Source organism: Mustela putorius, unplaced genomic scaffold (assembly GCF_011764305.1).
Source record: "Mustela putorius furo isolate JIRA1106 unplaced genomic scaffold, ASM1176430v1.1 tig00000585_pilon_pilon_pilon, whole genome shotgun sequence".
Classification (NCBI taxonomy): Eukaryota; Metazoa; Chordata; class Mammalia; order Carnivora; family Mustelidae; genus Mustela; species Mustela putorius.
The window spans coordinates 9,827,694-9,852,195 of NW_025421424.1; the positions used below are offsets into that span (position 1 = coordinate 9,827,694).

General features: G+C 42.6%; 2 protein-coding genes across 4 annotated transcripts; both read right to left on the reverse strand.

Annotated features, from left to right (window-relative positions):
• Nucleotides 1-1,781: 1,781 nt before the first annotated feature.
• PIFO (primary cilia formation) lies at nt 1,782-15,106 on the reverse strand. Of its 3 annotated transcripts, none has more exons than XM_045081914.1 (6): nt 14,892-15,106; nt 7,494-7,636; nt 6,751-6,849; nt 5,239-5,369; nt 3,256-3,373; nt 1,782-2,014 (listed from the first exon to the last, which is right to left on the reverse strand). In XM_045081914.1, exons 1-6 carry the CDS (start codon nt 15,064-15,066, stop codon nt 1,946-1,948), a joined length of 735 nt encoding a protein of 244 aa, XP_044937849.1. In that variant the 5' UTR covers nt 15,067-15,106; the 3' UTR covers nt 1,782-1,945. The 3 variants fall into 3 exon arrangements, with proteins under 3 accessions (XP_044937849.1, XP_044937851.1, XP_044937850.1); XM_045081916.1 differs by lacking the exon at nt 14,892-15,106 and adding an exon at nt 7,864-7,928; XM_045081915.1 differs by lacking the exon at nt 6,751-6,849.
• Nucleotides 15,107-18,483: 3,377 nt separating this feature from the next.
• CHIA (chitinase acidic) lies at nt 18,484-23,997 on the reverse strand. Its single transcript, XM_004769889.2, is given in 7 exon segments — nt 18,484-18,790; nt 19,558-19,699; nt 19,787-19,906; nt 20,383-20,568; nt 20,857-20,980; nt 21,162-21,286; nt 23,605-23,997. Coding segments are annotated over 7 exon segments (1,101 nt in total). The 5' UTR covers nt 23,761-23,997; the 3' UTR covers nt 18,484-18,542.
• Nucleotides 23,998-24,502: the final 505 nt, after the last annotated feature.

The following is a 24,502-nucleotide window of genomic DNA, read 5'->3' on the forward strand; positions in this document are numbered from 1 at the left end:
GGAAATGCCAGCAGGTGGACACAAGGTACCTGGAGGGGATAGCAGGAGAGGAAGCAACCAAGGTGGGCTGCGGTCAGATGGACAGGACCTTGTGAAATGTCCGGACTTGATTCTTCTGTCAAGGGGACGCATATTGGTTGTTGTGGAGGAGAGACCGATGATCAGATATTTGAGGAAGAGGGCTCTGCTGGCAGGCTCCTCTGCTGTTCCCTAGCCTTCAACTGGGGTCCCCCACATTCTAGCTTCCTTGGAGACTCAATTTCCTTTGTTTCTGGAGGCATATCCTTTGTTCCTGGTAGAGCTTCTGCTCTAGAACTCTGTCCATTCTCCTGGGCTCATAGTCATGGCTGAAAGACCTAAACAGAATGAAAGACCCCTTTGTATCTCAGCCCTAAATCCAGAATTTAGAGCCAACCAGTAGTGGTGAGGTCTTGGCTTCCCCTTTTCTTAGTTCCACTTTGACCCAGCTCTTACTATGCAAATGTCACCAGAAATCTCAAAATCTGCTTTTTGGCCATGATGGTAGGAGTTTTGATTGAGGCCTGCTTCCATGTGTCATTCGCCATCAAAGCCATGTGCAGAAGAATACTATCTTGTTGAGAAGATTTGATGTGTCATGAGTTCTCTGAAGTTGGCCACAGCAAGTGGGGGCTCTGCCAAGAAAATAGGCTGGGAGGTCAGTGGGGGGTGGCGCTCAGGAATGGACAAAGGTAGACCCGGAAGCAGGCTTTAGGCTGGATTTCTGGTACTCTGCCTTCTGCAGCTCTTCCCCTTTCACAGAGACACTGAGGCCCCTCTAGGCTCAGACCTTATGCAGAGGGCCTGGGGCCCCAGGCTTTGTGCTGGACGGCAGCCGAGATGGGATGGTGCTGCTTTGAGCTGCTAAGTCACACAGACCCTAGCTGTTCTGTCTCTCCAGCAAGGAGCAGGGAGCAGAGATCCAGCCCCCAGCTTTAATGGGCCAAGGCTCAGTTTGGATTTTTCCATGCCATTTCTCTCTTGTCCTGGCTTGTCCCCCGACACCTCCCCTCCCCCACACAGGCCTTTAGACCTCTGGTTTTTCACACTGTTGCTTTCTCTCCCTTTTCCATGTGCTCAAGGTCCAGAATATAAAACTGAGGCTCCCTGTGGGTTGCTTGAAAGTGCTAAAGGAACCACATAGAGCATTTCCAGGGCCTAGAGGGTGTGTTCCAGCAAGTCAGACAGTCCCGGAATATGTCTACAGCAGGACATTGCTTCTGTGGCTTTCAGACCGGGAGATGAGGTTATTTTAATTCCTGCTATATTCCCAGTCCTTGCCACTCTTCCTGACAGATGGTAGGAACTCAATTAACATGATGACTGACAAATGACATAGATGAGGTAATGGGAAGTGGGGAGTTTCTGATCCAGTGAGTCTGGGAAAGGGAACAAATTCTTGACCTTCCCATTGTATGCCAGAAACTCAGAAACTCAGAAATCTGGACAGTTTTCTTAAAAATAAAGTTTTCTTAAAAATAAATGTTTACCCTGCCTGTCAGTACCCTCTGAGTGTAGCAAGCCCATGAATAAGTCCAAGGTGGCCATCCAATCCAATCCAAATTGACCATCCAGTCAATGGTGAGGCCAACAGTCCCTGTCCCCAGGTCTCATGGTAGAACACATAAGACTGGGAATTAGAGCGTGAGGACAGAGACCCATGAGTATTTCAGTAAAATGGAGCCACCGCACTGAACATTGGGCAGGACCCCCAGGCCCATCTACATATGTACAAGACAAACCAGCACATGGACACAGAACACTCTGATGTAGTCTCTCTGTTCTTACATAGGAGTTAGGAGCCCCTTCCCTCCCTCGGTCCCATGCTGGCAGACAAGCGAGCACAGCAGTGCAGAGGGGAAGAGCAGCCCTGTCCTCAGTCCTAGATCTGTGGTCAGGAGGGGCACATGAAGGTAGTCACAGCACCTCAATTGTAAAACAGGCTTAGGTAGGCCACACGGTTCCGGTGCTTTCTGAAGTCCTTGTCAGTGGACAACTGCAATGAAGGAATATTGTTTGGGTCAATATTCTGATGCGAACCCTCTGCCTCTGGTCTTCCTGACTTGCAAAATAGAAGTGCACATCACAGCTGAAGCCCACCCCATAGGAACCAAGTCTTAGGATTCTGTCAATGTACAGCTGCTCTCTGTCATCTCCCTGTCTCCAAGAATTCCTGGTAAGCTTCTCAAAAACAAAGATTATGCATTTGATTCCTGAATGTTACTCAGAGGTCTAGCGTGATGATGTTGATACATTAGGCATTTAACAAATAGTTGTGGAATTAACTCAAATTTCCTCTTAAAAAACATCACCTCTGGAATTATGATGGCTCATGTGGGTTGAACATTTATTATATTATAAGTACTATGTTAAATGCTTTTCTACATTAGCTTGATCTTTAAAACCTTATCAAATTGATTCTATTATAATATTCATTTTTTTATTTTTTATTTTCAGCATAACAGTATTCATTTTGCACCACACCCAGTGCTCCATGCAATCCGTGCCCTCTATAATACCCACCACCTGGTACCCCGACCTCCCACCCCCTGCCCCTTCAAAACCCTCAGATTGTTTTTCAGAGTCCATATTTTCTCATGGTTCACCTCCCCTTCTAATTCCCCCAACTCCCTTCTCCTCTCTAACTCCCCATGTCCTCCATGCTATTTGTTATGCTCCACAAATAAGTGAAACCATATGATAATTGACTCTCTCTGCTTTTAAAGAAGAAAAACTGTGGCTTAGAAAACTTGCCTGAGATCACCCAGCCAGCAATATGGGAGCTAGTATTTGAACCCAGGCAATCTGTCCCCTGAATCCATCTTCTTACCAGAATGCTCTATAGCCCCCTCATGATCTGATACTCTAGTGGTATATGGAAAGAGCACTGGCTTAGGAGTCACAAGATCTAGATTCAAGTTGTCAGCTTGCACAGGTCACTTAATCTATAAGAGTCTGATCTCCCTCCTCTGTCACCAAGATAGAATTGTCCTGTTCCTGTACCAGAACATTATTTGAGGATTAAAGAAAATGCGACTTTCATCAGTCATAGCCACCTATAAAAATCTAACGAAACTGGGCAACTCTCCAAAAGGGTTCTCATATGCATATCTGCACAAAACCGCACAAACTACTGTCAGGGGAGCAAGGACTTCCTGCAGCTCTTTCTGGATAAGAATTCCTGATACATATGAAAGTACCAGAGAGAGGGCTCTACATAAATTCAAGTCTTCTTACCTCAGCTTTTAGGGTTCTTTTCTGTAGACATGGAACCTGAGCCCAGTCTGGAGATCCAAATTTCATTGGCCAAGTGATTTTGGGGGGTGGCTTCATCTCCGGGTTGTATGTGCCAGGGCTAGAAATAAAAATTTAAGCATCATGTGTAATGACTTAGTGACCATATACGAACTCCATCAGTACCACAGCTATCCCTGAACTTGGCCTAATTCTTTGAGAAAAGTCAACAGGCCAATTAGCTTTCTAATGTGGGGCAACTGTGGGGTTTCCTTGCCTCTTAATGTATTTCTGATTAGCTGTGAGTATTACAGATAGTCTTGGGACGCCTGGGTGGCTCAGTCACTTAAGCTCTGCCTTTGGCTCACGTCATGATCCCAGGGTCCTGGGACCGAGCTCCACACTGGGTTCCTTGCTCAGAGAGGAACCTGCTTCTCCTTCCCCCTCTCCCATTCTCCCTCTCCTAATTCCCTCCCCTTATTTATCTCTCTCAAATAAATAAAATTAAAAAAATATATATTTAGTCTTGACATCCCAGTTAAGATTAAAATCGATTCTGGTTTGAAAAATATTTCTGCAACCCAGTATCCTTGGCTGAGATCCCAGGAGGGGTAGGTGAGAAAAGAGTCCACCACCATCATAAGTAAGTACTGCCCATGATTTGAAACTGGGAGTAAGAGAGTGATGATTATTCAATCAGCAATCTCAGGATAAGGAGGAAGAACCAGTTAAAGTTTGAGGTGGCATTATATTATAATTGCCATTGTTCATAACACTTGGTCTTTGGTGTAGACTTTTTGCTGTGTTAGAAATAGTACTTAGGGGCACCTAGGTGGCTCAGTTGGTTAAGCGACTGCCTTCAGCTCAGGTCATGATCCCAGGGTCCTGGGATCCAGCCCCGCATCGGGTTCCCTGCTCAGTGGGGAGCCTGCTTCTCCCTCTCCCTCTGCTGCTCTGCCTGCTTGTGTCTCTTGCTCTCTCTCTCTCTGTCAAATAAATAAATAAATAAATCTCTAAAAAAAAGAAAGAAAGAAATTGTACTTAGAATCAACACGGGGGCCAAGATTCAACACTTCCACTTCCTTAATGCAGCCTGGTGAAAGTTACACTCATTCACTGATCCCTGCATTTCTCATGAACCAAAAAAGACCTTGACTCTTTGCCCCGAAGTTCCACCCATGCTGAGTGGCTTCCTGAAACACTGGGTCTACAAGGGCCACGTGCTCAGCCCCCACCCTCCTGCTCTGTCTTCAGTTCCTCTCTGCTCACCACACTCTAGCCACACCAGCCTCCCCCTTACTCCTCCCACCCATTCCTCCCCAGCTTACAGCCTTTGCACTTGTAGCTCCTCCTTCCTAGGAAGCCCTGGCCCAGATCTTCACAGGCTGGCTCAGTGTCGTCATTCAGACTTCAGGTCAAGTGTCATTTCCCCTAAAGACCTTTCTGGACATCCTTGCCAAAGTGGCGCCATCCATCCCATCACCACCACCTTGTTCACTGTCTTCACAGTGCATCACTGGGTCACCACACTGCCCAGTATGCCTGTGACAGTCCTAGCTCATGGCTAATGTCTTGCCATAATTAGTAACCACACTTTCAGAAGGGTCACTGTCTGACTGCTAAATTATTAATAACTAAATTATTAATAACTGTCCTTATTACCACTGATTTTTTTTTAAGTGTACTTGCTTCTCATCTGTCCAGATTTGGCAGTGTAATTTGCAAGGAATGAGGAGCCTTGTGCGATGGGTTTAATACAAAACCTCTGGATCCCTTGGAAGTGCCTGGCACATTGGTAACTATTGATTGACTGAACCACTAGGATTTAGAATTCTATGATGCCGGAGATCTGGAAGGTCAGAGGTTGGCTCTTTAAAGATGGGTGGGTGGTTTCTTATTCAGAGGCATGGTTTGGATGGAACCCCTCCTTTGTGCATCCTTTCCTATCGCTGTTTGATGAAATGCTCCAGAAGAGAGAAGACATACCCAGGATAAGAATTGTCCTTTGAGTATGTCTTAAATCGAGGCAACAAGGCATTGAATGGAGCAAAATTTTGTTTGTGTATTTGCTCCTGAGGATTTGCAGCCTGGTACATGCCTGGGTAAAGCATCGTGTCCTGTTTGTCAGAAAAAGATAAACATGTTAGAGGGTGAGATATATACTTATAGACTCTAATTAAAGAAAACCGACTCATCCTTTTTCTGTTCATGTATCAGCTATAGTTTTACCACCCCAGCTATAGATATAAGGCTACAGTAGGGAGAAAACCAAGATAAACATGGGATTCAGCTATTGAAACACACATACGCTGAGGCTGTAGAAAGAGATCAGCAGGAGGTAAAGGACTAAAGTGACTTGTTGCACCTGCTGCCCCCACCATCCCACTGGGAGACTCTTTAGAGCCAGTACCCCTCTCTTGGAGCTCCAGTGTCAGAAAAATATCCAACAACTGATTAGGATCCTGTACTGAAGACTTTTAGACTTGAGAACCAAAAGGTTCAAAAGTAGCAATTTGTTTTTTAGGTGGCAAGATAAAAGGATATATAGAAACAAAGCTTTGGTACTTAAACTTAAGCTGTGTCAGCCCCAAAGAAATGGTCTTGGTACCATTTCTTTCAAGAATGTAAAATAATGAGGGGCGCCTGGGTGGCTCAGTGGGTTGGGCTGCTGCCTTTGGCTCAGGTCATGATCTCAGAGTCCTGGGATCGAGTCCCATATCGGGCTCTCTGCTCAGCAGAGAGCCTGCTTTCCTCTCTCTCTCTGCCTGCCTCTCTGCCTACTTGTGATCTCTCTCTGTCAAATAAATAAATAAAATCTTTAAAAAAAAAAAGAATGTAAAATAATGAATAAACCTGAACACCAAGGAGATTGTTTGCCCAGAGTTTCAAAGCACATTGTCTACAAATGGAAATTGAAATAATTTATAAAAATATTGACATTACTATGTTTTTTAAAAAGTTCTTTATTTTTTCACTAAAAGGAGGAAACTATTAGTTTTATTGTTAGGTAGATATTAAAATTCCTCTTAGATGACCAGTGATTCCAATTGTCCCAGCTTGAAATAAGTACCCTGTGAGTATGAGATTAATTAGTGACAATCACAACAAGTTTTAGTAACAGATGTTCAAGAGGAAGTTGCTATTGTTGCATTGATTTTAATATTTGTACATAAACACTGATTTTTTTGAGCATTATTTTGTATTTGTTGTACTTTAATACCTGGTGTACAGTTCCAGAAATAAAAATCTGGAAATCTTTAAAAAAAAAAAAAAAGAACTGTTTTTTTTCCATGCGCCCAGGACTCTCATACACGTTTGAGATGCTAACCCCTAAACGTTCCAGATAGATTTCTTCATAGCGTTCGTCTAAATATTTTTCTGGAATTTCAGGGCACATTTTTTGGTAACTTCCCACTCTCCCCGCTTTGCTTCCCAATGCAAATACATGTAGCAACATGGATCACACGAAAATCTAAGCACATTCAAGCCATTTCTAACCTTGTTGATCACCTTAAACCTCTCAGCTGTTCTGGCACCAAAAGTATATCCTTTTTTACTGGTCGGGATCTTAGAGAGGTTGTATGCCAATCCATATACCTTCAGGTAGTATATTAAAAAGAAGAGAGAAAGAAAGAAAGGAAACACACAGAGAATATTACAGTCATCAAAACAGAATGAACTCCAAATGTTCTTATCTAACTCTTTTGCAGAAGTTGCTCTTTCTTTTTTGACTCCTCTGAGTGAAGACCATAGCAACAATTCTATGAGGAAGACCGGTATACCAGTCTGCAAAGAAATGTGGCTGCCTAGGCAGAGTAAATGACATTCCTGTGCATGCCAGTGAATCCCGTCCTGTAAGCCCCACAGAGCTGAATTTGCCATAATCCCACCCTCAGTCTGATGGCCTTTCACAAACTGATCTAGCAGCACAGCAACATTCCCAGTTTGGACTAATGCGAGGCATTGGTTCGGAGGCTTCAGAAGGTGAGGATGGAATGGGGACTATATAGAGGACTATATGAAGAAAGGCTAGAAAGGCTTGCGTTTGGAGGGTGTTGGAAGTGAGGAGCAAGGGTCTTTTAATTTCCTACATTGGCCCTGACAGCTGGCTGCAGAGGACCAGGGCACCTTCTCATGTTGCCAGCCCAAAGATCACAAATCCCATCGAAATTTTCTTCCACGGAACCTGGGTATTCGCAGACAGGACGCTGAGACCCACCCAAGGGAAGGTGTATACTCACATCTTCTGCTATGTAACACCCAGGCCCTCTGTGGGGCGCTCCTCGAAGAGGGAGAAACTTGTTCCCCAACAAGTTTTGGGGGTGGTAGTGAGGAAAGAGCTTCCTCTGTTGACGTGTACCAAAGGGGTAGCTAACCAGCGTCTCTGAGGATCAAAAAGAGCAGAAACTCCACGTGAGGAAGGCCCCTTCGTCTAAGTGAATGCCCTGGGGGCACGTAGGTTGTGGGGAGGCCGAGACAGGACTGGGCCCGATCGAGAACAAAAACCGGACCGAACCCGGTGGAAGGTACGACTGCGTGCCCCCGCCCTCCAGCCTCCCCACTCTTCCTCCTGCCCTCTACCCTTGATTCCTCCACCCCAGACCCGCGCACCCGCTTTGCCGAAACACATTGCGCGCGTGGCCGGGCTAGCAATTGTGTACCGCGTTGCTAAGGGAACGCAGGGGAACCTAAGGGGAGGGGCTCCGCGCGCGCCTGCGCAGTGGGAGGGGTCTCCGACGCCGCTGAGTGCGCGGCGGAGAGCACTGTGCCCTGTGGCTGGGCGCAGGTGGAGGGTTTGCTGGACCTCAGAGATTGAGCAGAAGGGCTTTGGAAGCTGGGCCACCGGGAATCCGCTGCTGAAGCGGGACACTGGGTTCAGAATGCCCCGAAATCTGGATGCCAGGATCAGGGACCTAGGAAAACTGAGCCCCTGCAGTGGTGGCGGGTGGGGTGGGCTCCCAGGACAACGCCTGCAGCAGGGGAAATGGGGACTAAGTGGAGCTTAGCCCAGACAATTCCCCTATAAGGCCCCTCTTAGACCAATTTTTCCGCAGGTTGCCCCCTTCTACTTCTAAACGTGGCACGCACGAGGCTTTTATTTATTTATTTTTAATATTATACTGACGCGGAGGGCAAAAGTGGGGAGAGCAGCAGGGAGAGGGAGAAGCAGGCTCATCGAGGAGCCCGATGGGGGGCTCAATCCCAGGACTCTGAGATCATGACCTGAGCCAACACCTAATGACTTAGCCACCCAGGCGCCCCAGGCTTATTTAAAAGAGTTGGAAGCCTTGAGTAGAGCAGGGACTGCAGAAGTGCTTAATAGTTGTAAAAATCTTGGGTCGTCACTTAAATGTTTAAGTCCCAGTTTCCTTATCTCCAAATTGGGAATAATTCCTCTTTATTGGGTAAGAGCAGGATTGAGAGAACATGATGAGAGCAATCAGGAAGGTGACAATTCCAACTTTGTGTGTGAGTGTGTGTGTGTCTACATAGTTTTTTATTGGTCTATATTTAAAAAATTTTTATTAACATATAATGTATTATTAGCCCCAGGAGGCAAGTAGTTATTATTAAGATGGTACTCAGCCTCCTCAGGAGCACTCCCATCCTAACCCAAGAAGAAAGGTCATGGTGTATGTTGACTTCTTTACCTTCTTTACATTTACCTGTCCTGGATATTAACACCAATCTGTTCTCTCTTGAGTTTTGGATGGCTTTAGGAGTTATCAGAGGTGGGAGACAGCAGGCCTACAGTGTGACTGGTCCATGTTACCCTTTGGGCTCTAAAGATGACCTTGGGATCCACACACACCCTGGCTTAGAACTGTCCACAGGGATGATTTCATACATTTAATGTAGGGTTTCCAAAAAAGGTGATACTGAGTCCTACAGGATATTTTGGAAACTTGAGGAAGCCTTTTGCTTGTTGGAAATTACTAAGTGGGGGATGCCTGGGTGGTTCAGTGGGTTAAGCCTCTCTGCCTTCGGCTTAGGTCATGATCTTGGGGTCCTGGGATTGAGCCCCACATCCGGCTCTCTGCTCAGCAGGAAGCCTGCCCTCCCCAGCCTACTTGTGATCTCCGTCTGTCAAATAAATACATAAAATCTTTTTAAAAACTACCAAGGGAATGCTCCTGGTGACTGCGCCAGGGAGGCCAGACACCTGCAGCTCATTGTCCCATCACACAGTGCACTGTCACGTGTCCTACATAACATTCAGATGTCCTGCTGGACTTTACAAAAATAATTCGTTGTACCTGACTTATAGGTAATGACACCGAGAAAAATTTTTTTACAAGAAATAATGCATAAAGCCTAGTAACATAGGAGAAGATTGTGTGAGAAACAAAGCTTATAAATAGAATAAGGATACGGTCTCAAAAGTATTGTATAATTTGCTCTAAGCATTCTGTCTACTCAAAATACTCAAAATATAATTGCAGTAAAACTGATGATAAAGAAAATATTAAAATACTGATATTGATTTGACAATTTCCTCTTTCATTAATATTTCAGGTAATAGTAATATTTCTAGATACCCACTGTGCATTTTGAAATTACTGTTTACATTATCAGTGACATGAAACACATCTTGCAAAATACTTTGATATCATGGCACCTAATTTCCTCCATTGATGGGCTAGATTGCTTCAGACTAATCCTCCAGCTGAGAAGAGCTAGAAAAGCTGGACAAAATAAAATACGTATGTTTGGAGACATCAGAGATTTACCACGGAAGAAAGAATAGACAGGGCCAAGAATGCAGAGAGAGGGGAAGCCCAAAATTGTGAGCCACAGTGGGTGCTCCTGTTCTCTTTGAACATCTAATCAAAGAGTGGCTGAGAAGTAGAGAATTTGCGTGGAACTTTGGACATGTGTGTCGCTGAAATCTGGGGACCAAAAATTAAGTTGGCCATGGAGGATGGGAGATTGGAAAACACCCTGGGTTTTTAATTGGGGCCCAAAAGGGATAAACTCTAGGAATAAGAGTAAATAAGAAATAAACTGACTCTCAAAAAAGAAAAAAAAATCCTGAAATCTACCTTTGTATCTACATAGTCTCCAACTGTATTAAGGTGATCTGCTTCTACCCTTACTATACACCAGAAAAAAAAAAAAGTAAATAGTCTCTGAATATAACATCATCTAAAGCTTCAACTAATTTTTACAGTTTTTCATGAAAAATGTTTGGCATTTAATATAAAACAGATAAAACAGCACTCACACCAAAAAAAAAAAAAAAAAAGAATGGAAATAAACCCAAAGGAAAATCTAGATATTAGAGTTATTAAACATGAACTTTAAAGTAACTGTACTTGGCTCCGATTTTGGAGGAAGCTTCCAGACTGCAGGGTAAACATGGGAAGCAAGAGAAAGCAAGGAATTTGTGGCCATCAAGCAAATACTTGGCTTCTGAGGTAAGAGGCTAAAAGAAAAGGTAATCACACCCTAAAGACAAAGTCAATAAAGGTCCCAGTGTATTAAAGAAAGAGAAAATTTCCCCATCAATCTTCCTGTTCATGTTACTAATATAACACACCTCTGGGTCCACCAACATCCCAATTGATGCAAATTATAAACTTCTCATTAAAGCCAATCCAAACATACTACAAAGATGGACTGTCCATATGCTACATGTATCTCTTGTATAAGCATTGTGTAATGGTGAAATTGAAGAGTTAAGGCAGAACCTTAGGCAGCTCTAAGGATTATCAAGGATTCAATGTCTGAATGATGCTCACACACAAAGGAAACTATGCAGGTGATGGTCTAGTACCAGAGAATGTTTAGACCAAGTTTTATATTGGGGCCACTATTGATGAAGACTTGAAGAATTTTGCAGTTCCTATCATGTACATTTCTAACCATAGTTGTAACATCAGAAGGATGCCTGATATTTATGGAGATTGTTTTAGTTTTATGAGACAGTTTATCAGCTCTCCTCATTTGACTACATATGGGCCCATTATAAGAATTATTCTTCTGGGGTCCCCTGGGTGGATCAGTTGGTTAAGTGTCTGTCTTTGGCTCAGGTCGAGATCCCAGGGTCTGGCTCCCTGTTCAGTGGGGAGTCTGCTTCTCCCTCTCCCTCTGTACAAACCCCCTCCCACCTGTCTTGTGCTCTCTTCCTCATGCTCCCTCTCCAATAAATAAATAAAATCTTATAAAAAATAAAAAGAATTATTCTGGAAAACCACCCTCTCTGTTGTAGCGGTCTAATGGAATGGGATAAACAGATTTTATTTTTGACATCAAGTTTTATATAGATTTTTGTCTCATTTAAAAATTTATTGAATTAAGTAATAAATCATTTCAGCAAAGGGGACAATGCTGGTAAGTCAAGAAATTAAATTATAAGTTGGAAAACTTTAGAAACAATAAAAAGGAACCAAATAAAAATTGTGCAAATAAAAAGTGCCATCTCTGAAAGTAAGAACACAAGGTATGAGTTTGCCAGCAGATTGTAAAATCTGAAAAAAAGAGAAGGAATTGGGAATCGAATCAGAAGAAAATATTCAGACTTGAATCTTGGAGATGCAAAAAGAGAATACAGGGTAAAAAGCATGAGAGACAGATGAAAAACAATGAAAAGTTCCAATTACGTGCAGATTTTTTTATAGTACAGCATTGTAAATATTTTCTCTTATGATTTTCTTAATAACATTTTATTTTCTCTAGCTTACCTTATGGTAAGAATACATTGTATAATACATATAACATACAAAATACATGTTAATCAGCACTTTCGGTTATTTGCAGGGCTTCTTATCAATAGTAGACTATTAAGCTTTGGGGGAATCAAAAGTTATAGGTAGATTTTTAACCACACAGGGAGTAATCACTCTTCAGTGTTCAAAGTTCAGCTGGATGTGTGTGTGTGTGTATGTGTGTGGAGAGAGGACAGAGAGAGAAGTAACATCTAACAAAGAATTAGGGTAAATAGGTAAGAGAATTCTTTGTACTGTCTTTACAACTTTTCTTTAGGTTTGAAAATATTTCAAAGTAATAATTATAAAAATAGATACCATTAGAAAAGTGAGAAAGTAAGCCAAGATGTTGAGGAAGACATAAGCACAAAAGCATCAAGACTTGCAGTGTCCATCCAATGCATAAGTCACTACCCATATTAACTCTTGGGCACTTGAAATGTGGTTAATCTATTATTTATTTATTTATTTATTTATTTATTTGACAGAGAGGGAGAGATCACAAGCAAGGGCAGCAGTAGTCAGAGGGAAAAGCAGGCTCCCCAGTGAGCAGGGAGCCTGATGTTGGACTCCCTCCCAGGGGCCTGGGATCATTCCCTGAATTGAAGGCAGACGCTTAATCTACTGAGCCACACAGGGACCCAGAAATGTGGTTAATTTAAATTGAGATTTGTATGAATGTAAAGTACACATCAGAATTTAAAGACTTAGAATGAAAAAAAAGAGTACAAAATATTGCATTAATTAATTTTATATTGGTTTCATGTTGAAATGATAATATTTTGGATATATCAGGTTAAATAAAACAGTAGTATAATTAACTTTGCATGTTTCTTTTTACCTTTTTAATGTGGTTATTAGAAATTTAAAATTAAACACATTGCTCACATTATATTGCTATTGGATAGTGTTGATCAAGGCTATATAAAGCAACAATTACAGATCAATAAGAAAAAACAACTTAATAAAAAAAATGGTAAAATACTTGAAAGGGAAACTCAAAAAGAAGAATATACAAATAACCAGTAAGTGTATAACAAGTGATGAACTTCAGTAGTTATAAAAGAGTTAGAAATTTAAACCACAATGAGCTACCCACAAGATGGTTAAAATAATAAAGACAGTTAACACTTGGGGCTGCTAGATGGAAACTGATGGATTCACCTCAGAAAACTGTTTTGCAGTATTTACCAAAGCTGAAGTAGACATCCCTAGGATCTAATAATTCCAGCTCCTTGGTATTTAGTCAGCAGGAACGCATACAACTGTGCACAAAAAGGCATATATAAGAACATTAAATACAATGTGATCCATAACTGTCCCAAACTGGAACAACTAGATGCCCATTAATGGTAGAATGGAAAAACAAGTTGTGGAATACTCATATGAAGGAATATTATATAGCAATGAATAGGAAAAAATCCTGCACATGTAACAATTTAGCTCAATCTCACAGTGTTGAATGAAATAATTTAGACATTTACATACTGCATGAGTACATTTACATATATCCAAAAATGGGCAAAACTAATTTATGTATTAGAAGTTGAATGGGGATACTTTTTAAGGAGGGTGGAAACAGTAAAAGGGAAGGGACAGGAGAAGAACTTTTGGAGAGATAGTAGTGTTCCATTTCTTGGACTGGGTATACTGCTTACCCTGAGGAGTTCGCTTTGCATATTTCCTTAATCTGTTCAGTTATGATTTGGGCCTTTTTTGGTATGCATGATAGACCAATAAAATATTTTAAAAAATCTGACAATCCTAGAGGAAGAACATTAACATTTGAAAAATAACATAGGCATACAACTTTTCCTTTTTTTTTTTTTTTCCTACTTCACTGGTTTATAATTAGTTGTGTATTATCCCTACTTTACCTAAAACTATTCACCTCTTTTTGTTATCAGGAAACAGTAAGTCTGGAGTGTTATTAATTTTCTGAAACTGGTCTTTGTTCTGATGTCCACTTATAAGTCTGCTTTTTTTATTTTCCTAAACCACTTGTATGAGATGACATTTAGCCTTCTTAATGCTAGGTTTATTCATTGTTTATTATATGGTGCAAAAGCCTGACTATTTCATTGTCTTATAAAGTAGTCATATCTGGGTATTTATATGTTGAAATGCATGTTTTTTTATTAGAAATTTCTTTTATCCTTTACAATTATGGCATTATTTATGAAATTATGCATGACAGGGTATGTTATCCATGAATTTAATTAGGATAATAAAAGGGACATTACCAAATAATGTGTTACTCAAAGTAGGACTTGGGTTTGGATTATTTTAGGATTCAGAATCTCTGATCTAGAGAATAGGGGTTCTGCTGGAGAATGGGTGTGTCTTCAGAAGGTGGACGAAGGAGAGGAACATAGACTTTCTAAATCCCACTTTCCAGACTTAAGTACCAGCCTCTCTCATCTGGTCGTAGAGGAATGAACACAGCCTTTGAAGGCCCTCAGGACGGGTTTCCAACAGGTACTGGTGTGTCATTTACTAGCTACATGACTTTGTGGAAGCTACTTAGCCTTGATTCATCTATAGAAAGGCACTAATTATTTCCTGCCTCCTTAGGGCTGCCATGGGAATTGAAAGAGGTAACACCAGACAAATCTTACACAGCAAATGACGAGCCTATATTGGCATTTAACAAAAGTTAATGCACTTCTGGTCTACCACCTCCTTGCCCAGAGCCACGGGTAAATCCCAGAGCACCTCTGTGGAAAAAAAAAAAAATTGCCCTTTCATCTGTATGGGTGCTGTGCCACATCTTATCAAGGCTCAGGATTTGGTAAGAAGAGCACTTCCCCCTGCCCTGCCTGGATCAGGGCTTTTATGAAATCCTGAGCATACCCCCTCTCTTTCCAGTTAGACTCCCATGTCGAAGGAATGCGTTTTCATAGATGTACTAGAGTTTAAGAACATGATTACCTTCAACAAGCTTCCAAAGATCTGGATGGGTGATCCATGGCAGGATTTTGTCATTCATGTACTCAAATGGATCAGATGGCTTGGACTTTGAAGATCTCCAAGAAGCTTTGTACCCAATGTCCCCATTGGAGGGCCTTTGAACCAAGCTGTTTCCCTCATTTAACAATGGCTCCATGAGTCACCACTCTCATAAGATGAAGTGAGTAACCAAGAAGATGAAGGGTGTAACTCGGACTGGCTGCTAAGCAAGTAGCCCCACCCTTAAAGTCCTCCAGGTCATTGTGACATTGCTCTCTGAAGGGCAGCATTAGGGTGAGAAGGAAGCCAGAAAGCTCCCTCTTTGAAAATCAGTTCTAATTATCGACTGCATAATTTAGGGCAACGTTTTCTCAAAAGATCTCAATTCCCTCACCTGTAATGTGGGGACCGTAGTCACCACACAAGAGATACCTATATAAAATACCTAGTTTCATGCTTGGAATTCTCTCCTTGTTAGTTCCTGTCTCCCTTCCTGAGCTCACTGATTTATTTATTCAACAAGTACGTATGAAACTCTTGGAATACGCCGGGCACAAATCTAGGCAAAGGGAACATAGCAGTAAACGGAAATCCTTATCCTCACAGAGGTTAATTCTACTGAAGGAAGCAGACAATAAAAATGGCAAATATGTAAATTGCATAATATGGCAGGTACCAAGAGAAAAGAAGCACAGGAAGGGCAGAAAGAATAAGGTTTCAATTTTAGGCTGTGCAGCCAGGAAGTTAGCTTTGAGGAAGGACCTGAAGAAAGTGAGGTCAAAAGTCAAATGGAAATCTGAGGAGAGTGTTTGTTGTAGCTTGTACAAAGGCCCTGAGGCAGTAACATGCCTGGACTATTTGAAAAACAGAAAAGAGGCTAACATAGTTGAAGTGGAGGGAGTGAGAAGCGTCAAAGGAGGTGACACGAGAGCCTTCATGGATCTAGAGCTGGGTGGTGCCTGTTCACTTCTTGCATGTAGTAGATGTGTAGTAAACATTCATTTGATTGGCTCATTAATATGGAAAAGTGGCTGGAAAAATGAGGGATACCATTTTTTTAGGCTACAATAATTTCTGTATTCTAGAAATGGTGACAGAATCAATTTTTATGAGAAAATAATGATAACAGAAGAAGGTGTTAGTCTGGGAAACCACTTTGATTCAGAAGCTGGCCACTGTGTTGTTCAAAGATGCTTTTCCTCAGAGTCAATGGCCTCTTTGATGGCCTTCACCAAGTCCAGTTCCCCGCATCCTCATGTCCCCTCCTCAGTGTTATTTGCCATAGTAGTGACCTAAACAGAAACTTCTTCCAAAGAGTAAGCCCAAATTTCTATGCTCTTCTTACTCTACGCTTTCTTGTTCTTTGGTTAGAAATGTAATTATATTAATAATAATACTGAATTTTAAAGACTTTTGCTTTTACCTGCTTATTGAGGACACTCCCATATCTGTTTCTGATCTCCAAGGTATGTCATGTGAGCTCTCAAAAGTCAGTACATCAGCTACAATCATGTGTGCAATTTTCCCATGTTCTGTAACTCTGTTCCAGCCCTGTCTTCTCCATGGTGAATGTCACCACCTCTCCATCCCTGCTATAAACTTCTAATGGCTCCATAGCTCAGTTGCAATAAAATACAAACTTGTAACCATGTTTCAACACCTTGCATCATCTGACCCCTGCCTATTTCTTTCCTGTGTCCACTACCTCAGTGCAGCCCTGTTCTTCTATGTTCTAATCTGCCATATTCATTTCCAGCTCAAGGACTCTGTAGTTGCTGCACCTGTGCCCGAAATGCCCTCTTCCCAAATCTCAAAATGACTGGTTCTTCTCGAATGTCAAGGCTCATCTCATTTGGGACCTCCCCACAGAGGATTTCCTTTTTTTAAAAAAATTATTTATTTGCGGGGGTGGGGTGGCCGAGGAGGGGCAGGGGGAGAGGTTGAGAGGATCTCAAGTAGACTCCAAGCCTGAAACAGGGCTTGATCTCACGACCTGAGCCAGAACCTAGAGTCAGACACTCGTCCAACTGCACAGAGGCCTTCCTGGGCTGCCCAAGCTAAAGTACATTCATGTCCTTGTCACTTGCTATTGCTGTTATTCATTTTTTTATTTCTTTGTTCGCCTAACACTCTCACCATCAAAATATAACCACCAGAAGGGTGGAGTCTTTATCTTATCTACCACTATGCCTTTAGTACCAAGAATATTATCTGGCACATAATAATCACTAAGTGCTGTGAATTCATGAATATGTCACCATTACCCAGAAAGCAGCCTGTGTCTTATCATTATCCCCAAGTGGCCATCTGCTGTGTGAACACGGACGTCTGTATCAAGGGAGGTGACGAAACATTGTAGTTAGGACTGTGAACTCTGGAGCCAGCCTACCTGGCTTGGGATCTGGCTCTGCCACTTATTAGCTGAGTGATCTTGGGCAGGTGACCTAATTCCTCTGTGCCTCAGTTTCCTGGAATCAATGTTATCTTCCTTACAAGGTTGCCGGGAGAATTAAATAATAAAATACATGTAAAACACCTAGAACAGAGTTTTACATACACGAAGCCTGCCAGTTTTTAGGAGCCATTATATTAGTTAGGATTCTGCTAGTTGCAATAAAAGCAAATTTAAGCCAGCTGAAGCAGCAAAGAGGAATGTATTGTATAGGTATAGGTGTGTTTCACAGAGCCCAAATGCATAAATGCATCTGGGTCTCAGGAAGGAGCTGGAATCTAAAGGTGGACAGCTGTCAGTAAGTGTCCTCCGTCTCTTGTGGTAGCTTTTCTCTGTAGCTCCCCTTTGGTCTTCTTGCTCTGGATCCAGAGCAACTGCCCTTCTCCACAGTCTCACTACAGCTCTTGAGTTTAAATATCCCAGGGCAAGCCACTCTGGGGCATGACAGCCACTCCGTGTTGTCTGTTGCAGATTTCATGGCTTGATGATCTGATTAGCGCTCTTGTGTCTGACGTTCATCCTAGTCAGTCAGCCAAGCTAGGGGAGGAGAAGATGCAGTAAAGCACGGCAGCCAGGGACCACAGCCTTGGATTCAAAGAAGAGAGCAATCTCCTGATAGAGGAACACTGCTGGTCCACAGGCTGGGCAGACATCCCCAAAAGGGGTCCATGGCACAGATCTTCACAGCACCTGGTCTAGGAGGCGCCGGACCAGCTTTGGGATCTCAGCAGATAGGGACAGAATGCCCTGGGCTGTTTCTTTTTGAGGAAGCCACACAGGCCTGTAGCCACGCGTGCCACGGAATCACTCTGGCTCTTTCCTGAGGACAGTCACCAGGCTACAGACCTATCTTCTTCATGTCTTCACCCCATCCCAGCACCAAACATTCAGGCATCTCCTCCTGACAGCCTCCATCCCTCATGCAGAAGGCAAATGGATGCAACCTAGGCAAACAGAAGATGGCAGGCTTGCTGGCTCCCCCACTTCCTCACACACTCCCTTTGGCCACCCTCTGCCCCTGAGCAACTTGTATTTTCACATCTAGAAAGCTTCCCCCCCAACCCCTGCAATCACTTACAACCAAAAAGACTCATGTTTAGACTGACTGCTTTTATTGTAGAACTGTAGGTAGGAGCAAGATGTACTAAGTGAGGAGACCCGGGAATGGAGACAGGTCAGGTTCACCCCCAGTTGCAGCAATCACAGCTGGTGTCAAAGATGAGCCCGGCCTCGAAATTCTGCTGGTACGTGACTCCATTCAGGCAGTGCCGGAAGACATTTTTGTTATTCGCCATAGGGTAGAGGCTGTTGGCCTTTCCTGCACAGAATCCCCTGCCCCCAGAACTGCCCCTAGAGCTGCTGCTCCTGCTCCCACTTTCGCTCCTGGGAGGAGTTATGGGCTCCACGGGCTGAGCAGGAGCAGTGCAACCTGAAATAGCACAGAACAGCAGAACAGACTCGTGGACCTGGAAGAGGTTCCCACCGTCGCCTAGAGGCGAGGAGACTAGTGGTCCTGAGGAGAACGTCTGGAGGTGAGGTGTTGTTAGCACTGGTCCCTACAAGTGAGGGGATACAAGATTACTTCATATTCAGGAAAAGTTACAATTTTAAGCCATTCTAGTTTTAAATCTGAAAAGTTCTTTCTTCCCTTAAGATGTTAGCATCATTAGAAAAAAATTACTGAGCACTGGTATGTGCATAATACTTGCCGAGGATCTGGGTATAAGTGGCAAGCCAATAAGCTTAGAGATTATTCCAGAGAAAAGTCTGGAAAAAAATTAGGGATGTGGTATTTCCCCTAAATTACAGATTGGAAACATGTGAGCAGTTCTGAGGGTTTCTTGTTCAGTCTCCAGGTGGCCAGAAAAGACTTTTAATGAGGGAGGAGTCCATAGAAAAGTAAATGCTTATATATTGAAGGTCAACTGAATTTCTTGGGGCTTTTCCACAGACTTTGAGACATAGCTCACATGGAAAACTCATCCAGGTAGGCATGGTTTCTCATAAACTCACAACAAGCCTGACCTGGAAGTTCAAGGGTAGAGGAAGAATGGAGCCCATGTGTCTCCGCTGGGCAAGAGCAGGGAGGTGAAATGGGAAGTGACTCCCTGGCCAGTGGGGGTGAACAGATATTAGATCTGCCTTTTAAGCTGGAGAAGCAACAATTGTATACCCCTGGCATCCTCTTTCACTTACCTGCACTCTGCAGCCCAAGTGCTTTCTTCAGGGTGTTGACAAGGGGGAGCTTGCCCTAGTTACAAAATGTGTCTGTGAAGTCATCCAGGTCAATGGCACAGACCATGGCACCTCCAAAATTGTTCTCCTGAAGCCACTGAGCCTATTCAAAGATAGAGGATACCAGAGGTCATTTTACTTCCCCAGACTCACGGCTGGGCCTGCAGCAGGTCAGAGGGGCTGACCTTACCTTGACACTGAGGCTCTTGATGTCATCATAGCCAACCCACTCATTGCCCTGATAGGCCTAGGGCACAGCCTGAGGGGCATCCCATACCTCAGTAGTTCCATTGTTCAAGAAGGTACAGATCTTTAAAAAGTCAAGAGATACAAATCTTGTAAATAAGATTCCCATGAAAGGAGAAACAAACACTTGCCTCTTTTTTTTTTTTTTTTCTTTTATGTCTCCAATTGGGATTTTCCTGTTTTCTAATTATGGGTTGTTATTTGAAGTAAATAATACGAAGTTGCTTTTGAAATATTCCTGTTATCCTTATCCTTAATGCTCGATTTTGGGAGACTACATTAATTTGAGAAATATCATTCTCTTATTTCCTTACATGCTCATATAAATCACCTTAAATATGTAGTCTGTTGCTTGAAGGGATATGACACATTATAGGTGGCCTTCCTACTGGATTAGGTAAATGAATAGGTTACTTCAACTCTTGAAACATTTAGAACGATAGCTGTATTTTAAATAGATGATTAGTGGACAGGATGAGCATTCATTCTGTTCAGCACAAGACATGAAATTCACAGATTTGTCCAGCCTCATCTCCCTACCTCATAGTAGGCCCAGAACCCAGCCTGCCTTGCGTAGGGCCCAGCAGGACCAGCGCCAGAGGTGGGGACACTGATGCCAGTGTTGGAGGAGTCATTCAGGATGAAGGTGTGGCCATAGGTGGGGAAGCCAGCGATGAGCTTCTCAGCTGGGGCCCCATTGTCCTTCCAGTAGTTCATGACATAATCCTGCAATGGCTGCCTGTTAGCTAGGGGCTCCACCTCGCTGATGACCCCGTGCTTAGTTGTGTTAGTCCACTGTTCTAACAGACACAATTGTATGATGTTAATGACAGATAGAAAGTAGTTTTTCAAAGCATTTTGGCGAAATTATAGTTAATGAGATAGGCCCAGCCGCTAGAAAGGGTAGTTATCCACATGAGACATTTGCAAAATTTTCATTCATTTTGTCCGTGAATTTCCATGTGATGTATAGCCTTATCTCTGCTCTGCATCTGCATGTGTCCAGGGACTCACCACATTGAGGTCGGCATTGCTGCCCATTTCAGTTGGGTATTTGTACAGGGGGATGTTCTTTCTAGGGTAGCCTTCCCAGGAGCCGTGAAGGTCATAGGTCATGACATGGATGTTGTCCAGGTACCTGAGCTGGGGTAAGGGATTTAAAAAGATTTGTGATAGTCATTTCCCACACCTATGTAGGTGAAAGGTACCACTTCCAAAGCCTCCTAAAGGTGGTCCCTGAATAGCAAGACAGACTGAGGACAAGTCTACCTTGCAAAAGCGATAACTACAGGAGTTTGAGGATAGGGTGAATCACTCACTGGGCCAGCTGGGGGATCTCATAGCTGGACTGGATGTTGGAGATGCCAGCCACTACCATAGCAGTGATCATCAGCCTGGGTTTGTTGATCTTCTCGGTCTCCTGCTCAAAAGCTTCACGCATTTCCTATAGAATAATCAAGTACTGTAGGGCATCTGTGCCTCTGATTTCAGCTCCTTAAATAAGTAGGTTTGTATTATCCTTTTCTTTTTCAAAATGCTTTCATATATTTCATCTTCAGTCTCTCAATATCACTATAAAGTAGATAGGACTGATGGTATCAGTCAATGTTATAGCTATCTAATATGAACAGAAGCTAGACAATTTCACCAAAGTCCCACAGCAAATTAGTAGCCAGGTCATGCCCAGAATGCAGGTCCCAGATGACCTGTCAGAGCTCCAGTTATATCCCTATACTCTGAACTTAGAGTTGCTGTAGTAATCTATACTCCGGTTTTGACAATATATATGTTGCTTCCCTTCATCCAGTAAGTGAATTACTTTACAGGACTGACATCTCATCAAATGAAATGCTGATTTGGTCAAAAAGGGAAGTGGTTACAGCCGGGGGATGGGTTCCCATTCAGCACGGGCACCTTTATTCTGGGTGACTCTAATCCCATTTGGAGGACTGGGTTCAGGGTTCAGGGTGGGCGGGGGTGTGTTCCAGTGAAGGGTCTGAAAACTGTCACGGGACATTGGCCAAACTAACTAGGGTGTTTAAACTGGAAGAAGAGGAATTATAGGCAGGATGTTATAACAGTCTGCAAATATTGAATGATAGATTACAAAAGGTGTTTTGTCCTTTGTTATTTTGGTGAGCAGAGCTAGCCCCCATGACCAGAAGTTATAATTATGACTGGAGGTATGTTTCAGCTAAGGACAGAGATGTTCTTTCTTTTTTTTTTTTTTAACTTTTATTTATTTTTAATTTCTTTTCAGTGTTCCAGAATTCATTGTTTATGCACCACACCCAGTGCTCTATGCAATACAAGATGTTCTTTCTGATCTCCAGAGCTGTTCAATAAGTAGATTGACTTTCAACTGATTAGTTATTTAATATTGAAACCATTCGGAGGCTGGCTGATGATCTGGTATATGGGATGGTGGAGAAAGAGTCTCTGTCTTGGGAGAGGGTAAATCTAAAAACCATTCTTGGCTTTTCTTACTCTATTCACTTTTTCTTGGTAATCTCTTAATTATCAGCCTTTCCTGATAACTTCAATATGTCTTGAACTCTAGATTGGTACTCATTCAGGGACTACTGGCCATTCCTATAGGAGGTCCTACAGATTCCTCTCACTCTTGATGTTCAAAGGCACATAAATGAGCCCTTCTTATTTCAAATCTACTCTTCTCCTTGTATATATATTTTAGTTATAGGACCACTACCAAACCAGTTCTCAAAGTCAGAAAACTGGAAGTCCTGTAGTTTTCACTTCCATTTGGTGTCCAAATCCTATTGATTGTATCCCCCTATTGTCCCTTGCTTACTTGCCCTTTCTGTCCTCCCTGTTAGGACATTTGTTTGGGCTATCAGCTCTTTATCCCTGCCTTCCTACCTCCTTGTAATTTATCCTTTATGGTTAAGCCAGAGTTATCTTTCTAATGCGCAAGTTTTGTCATATCTCTCCACTACTTTCAAAGCTACCCATAACCTTGAGAGAAAAAATCCAAATTCCTTAACATCATCTACAAGTCCCACATGATCTGATTTTTGCCACGTATGTAGACTCACAGTCATCCACATGGCTTCATTTGTGTGGTTCCTATCTTCATTGCTAACACCAGTTGCTTTGAAGACTGAGCTCAAGTGTCACTTTCTCTAGAAAACTCTTCTAGATCCTTCCCCAGAGTAGAATTAGTTACCCTCTGTACCCACTACAGCATGCTCAAAGCATATTTTAAATGTCAGTTATTTTTCAACCTGCCACCTCATATTGTATTCCCTAGAGCCAAGGATTATCTTATTCTTATCTTCAACCTGACACCTAACCCAGTGACTGGGACAGAGTAAGTGTTCAGTAATAATAGGCCTTGTGTAATGGTTAGAAGCAGTGGGCTCTTTAGCCAGACTGCATGGGTAGTTCTGACATCTACTAGTTGTGTAACATTAAGCAAGATACTTAAACCTTACTTTCTTCTATAAAATAAAGATTATGATTTGTATAGTACCTAGATCATAGAATAGGTGTACAGGTGAAATGAGTTACAGTTTTAAAATACAGTAGTAGAATAAGGTAGAATAGTGCATGGCACATAGAGCACATGTGTTCTTGTTGTTCTGTTATGAAATGCTGTTGACTGAAGGCATGAATCTTTGTGATGGGAAGATTCCATAATTCTAAATTCCATTTTAGTTGGGCTTGGGAAACACCAGATTCTCCTTGGAAAGAATAGGCTTTGGATTTTCTTGGGTTAGAGATTGCCACATCCTCCCTCACCTGGAGTAGGACAGTGAAGAGATGCTTGTCCTGAGGAGGGCTCCCATAAGAGCCAGTGTACTCCCACTCAAAGTCCAGCCCATCAAACTCATACTGGTGCAGGAATTTGATGACCGAGGCAATGAAAGTCTGGTGGTTTTCAAGAGTGGAAACCATGGCAGTGAAGCTAAAGGAGACCCAAAGAAGGCAATGTGAGGGAACACCTTGGTGGTCCCAACACCCTGTGGTAAAATCAAACTTTTATATTTCTGCCTCAGAGCTCTTCATGGGGACCCACAACCCAGAAATAAGTATGGTTCCGGTTTTCTCTAGTCCTTACTTTGTAATCAGTACGTACTCAGCCAGCCATGGGATTTCAGTGTTCCCTTTATTTGTTATTCACCCAGCTCTGATTTTTTTTCCCCCTAGGTTGCACTTGTTGCTTTGAATACTACCCCACCTCACAGTTCTCTCTCCAAATAGCCCCCAAAGTTCATATGCCCTTAAAGAAGTCTTCTTGTTTATTTGCATGACTTTGTCTTCTCTTCCCCCAGAAGGTATAAAGAAGTGCTATGTAGCACTCTCACAGGGACTGTGCTTGTGAAATACTTTAAGAAGAGGTTGTTTTGCAATCTCAGTAACTAAACCTCTGTGAATGGAATCCCAGAATATCCATCTAAATGCAAACATGTAAAATAAATTGTGTTCTGCTTTAATATTGAGGTCTTGATCGAGTAATTTATTCCAGTTCTCTATTTTTTAATGTGCATCCTTCACAACCTGTCTTAGATTGTGAAGTGTAAAGGAACATAACTTGTTTTTAGTTGCAAATGAACACCAGGCTCTCCCACAGAGGATTTATGGGACAGTTCCAAATTTCCAGCCTCCAATGGCCAGGAGAATTTTAAGCTGGCTGTTC

Excerpts from the sequence above, each read along its gene's own strand:
- PIFO (XM_045081914.1), bottom strand. The coding sequence starts at position 15,066 with ATGGAGCCATTGTTAAATGAGGGAAACAGCTTGGTTCAAAGGCCCTCC. Across the intron at positions 6,850-7,493 it reads GGTGTTACATAGCAGAAGAT|GTATATGGATTGGCATACAA; the intron begins GTGAGTATACAC and ends TACTACCTGAAG. Across the intron at positions 3,374-5,238 it reads AAGGACAATTCTTATCCTGG|CCCTGGCACATACAACCCGG; the intron begins GTATGTCTTCTC and ends TTTTATTTCTAG.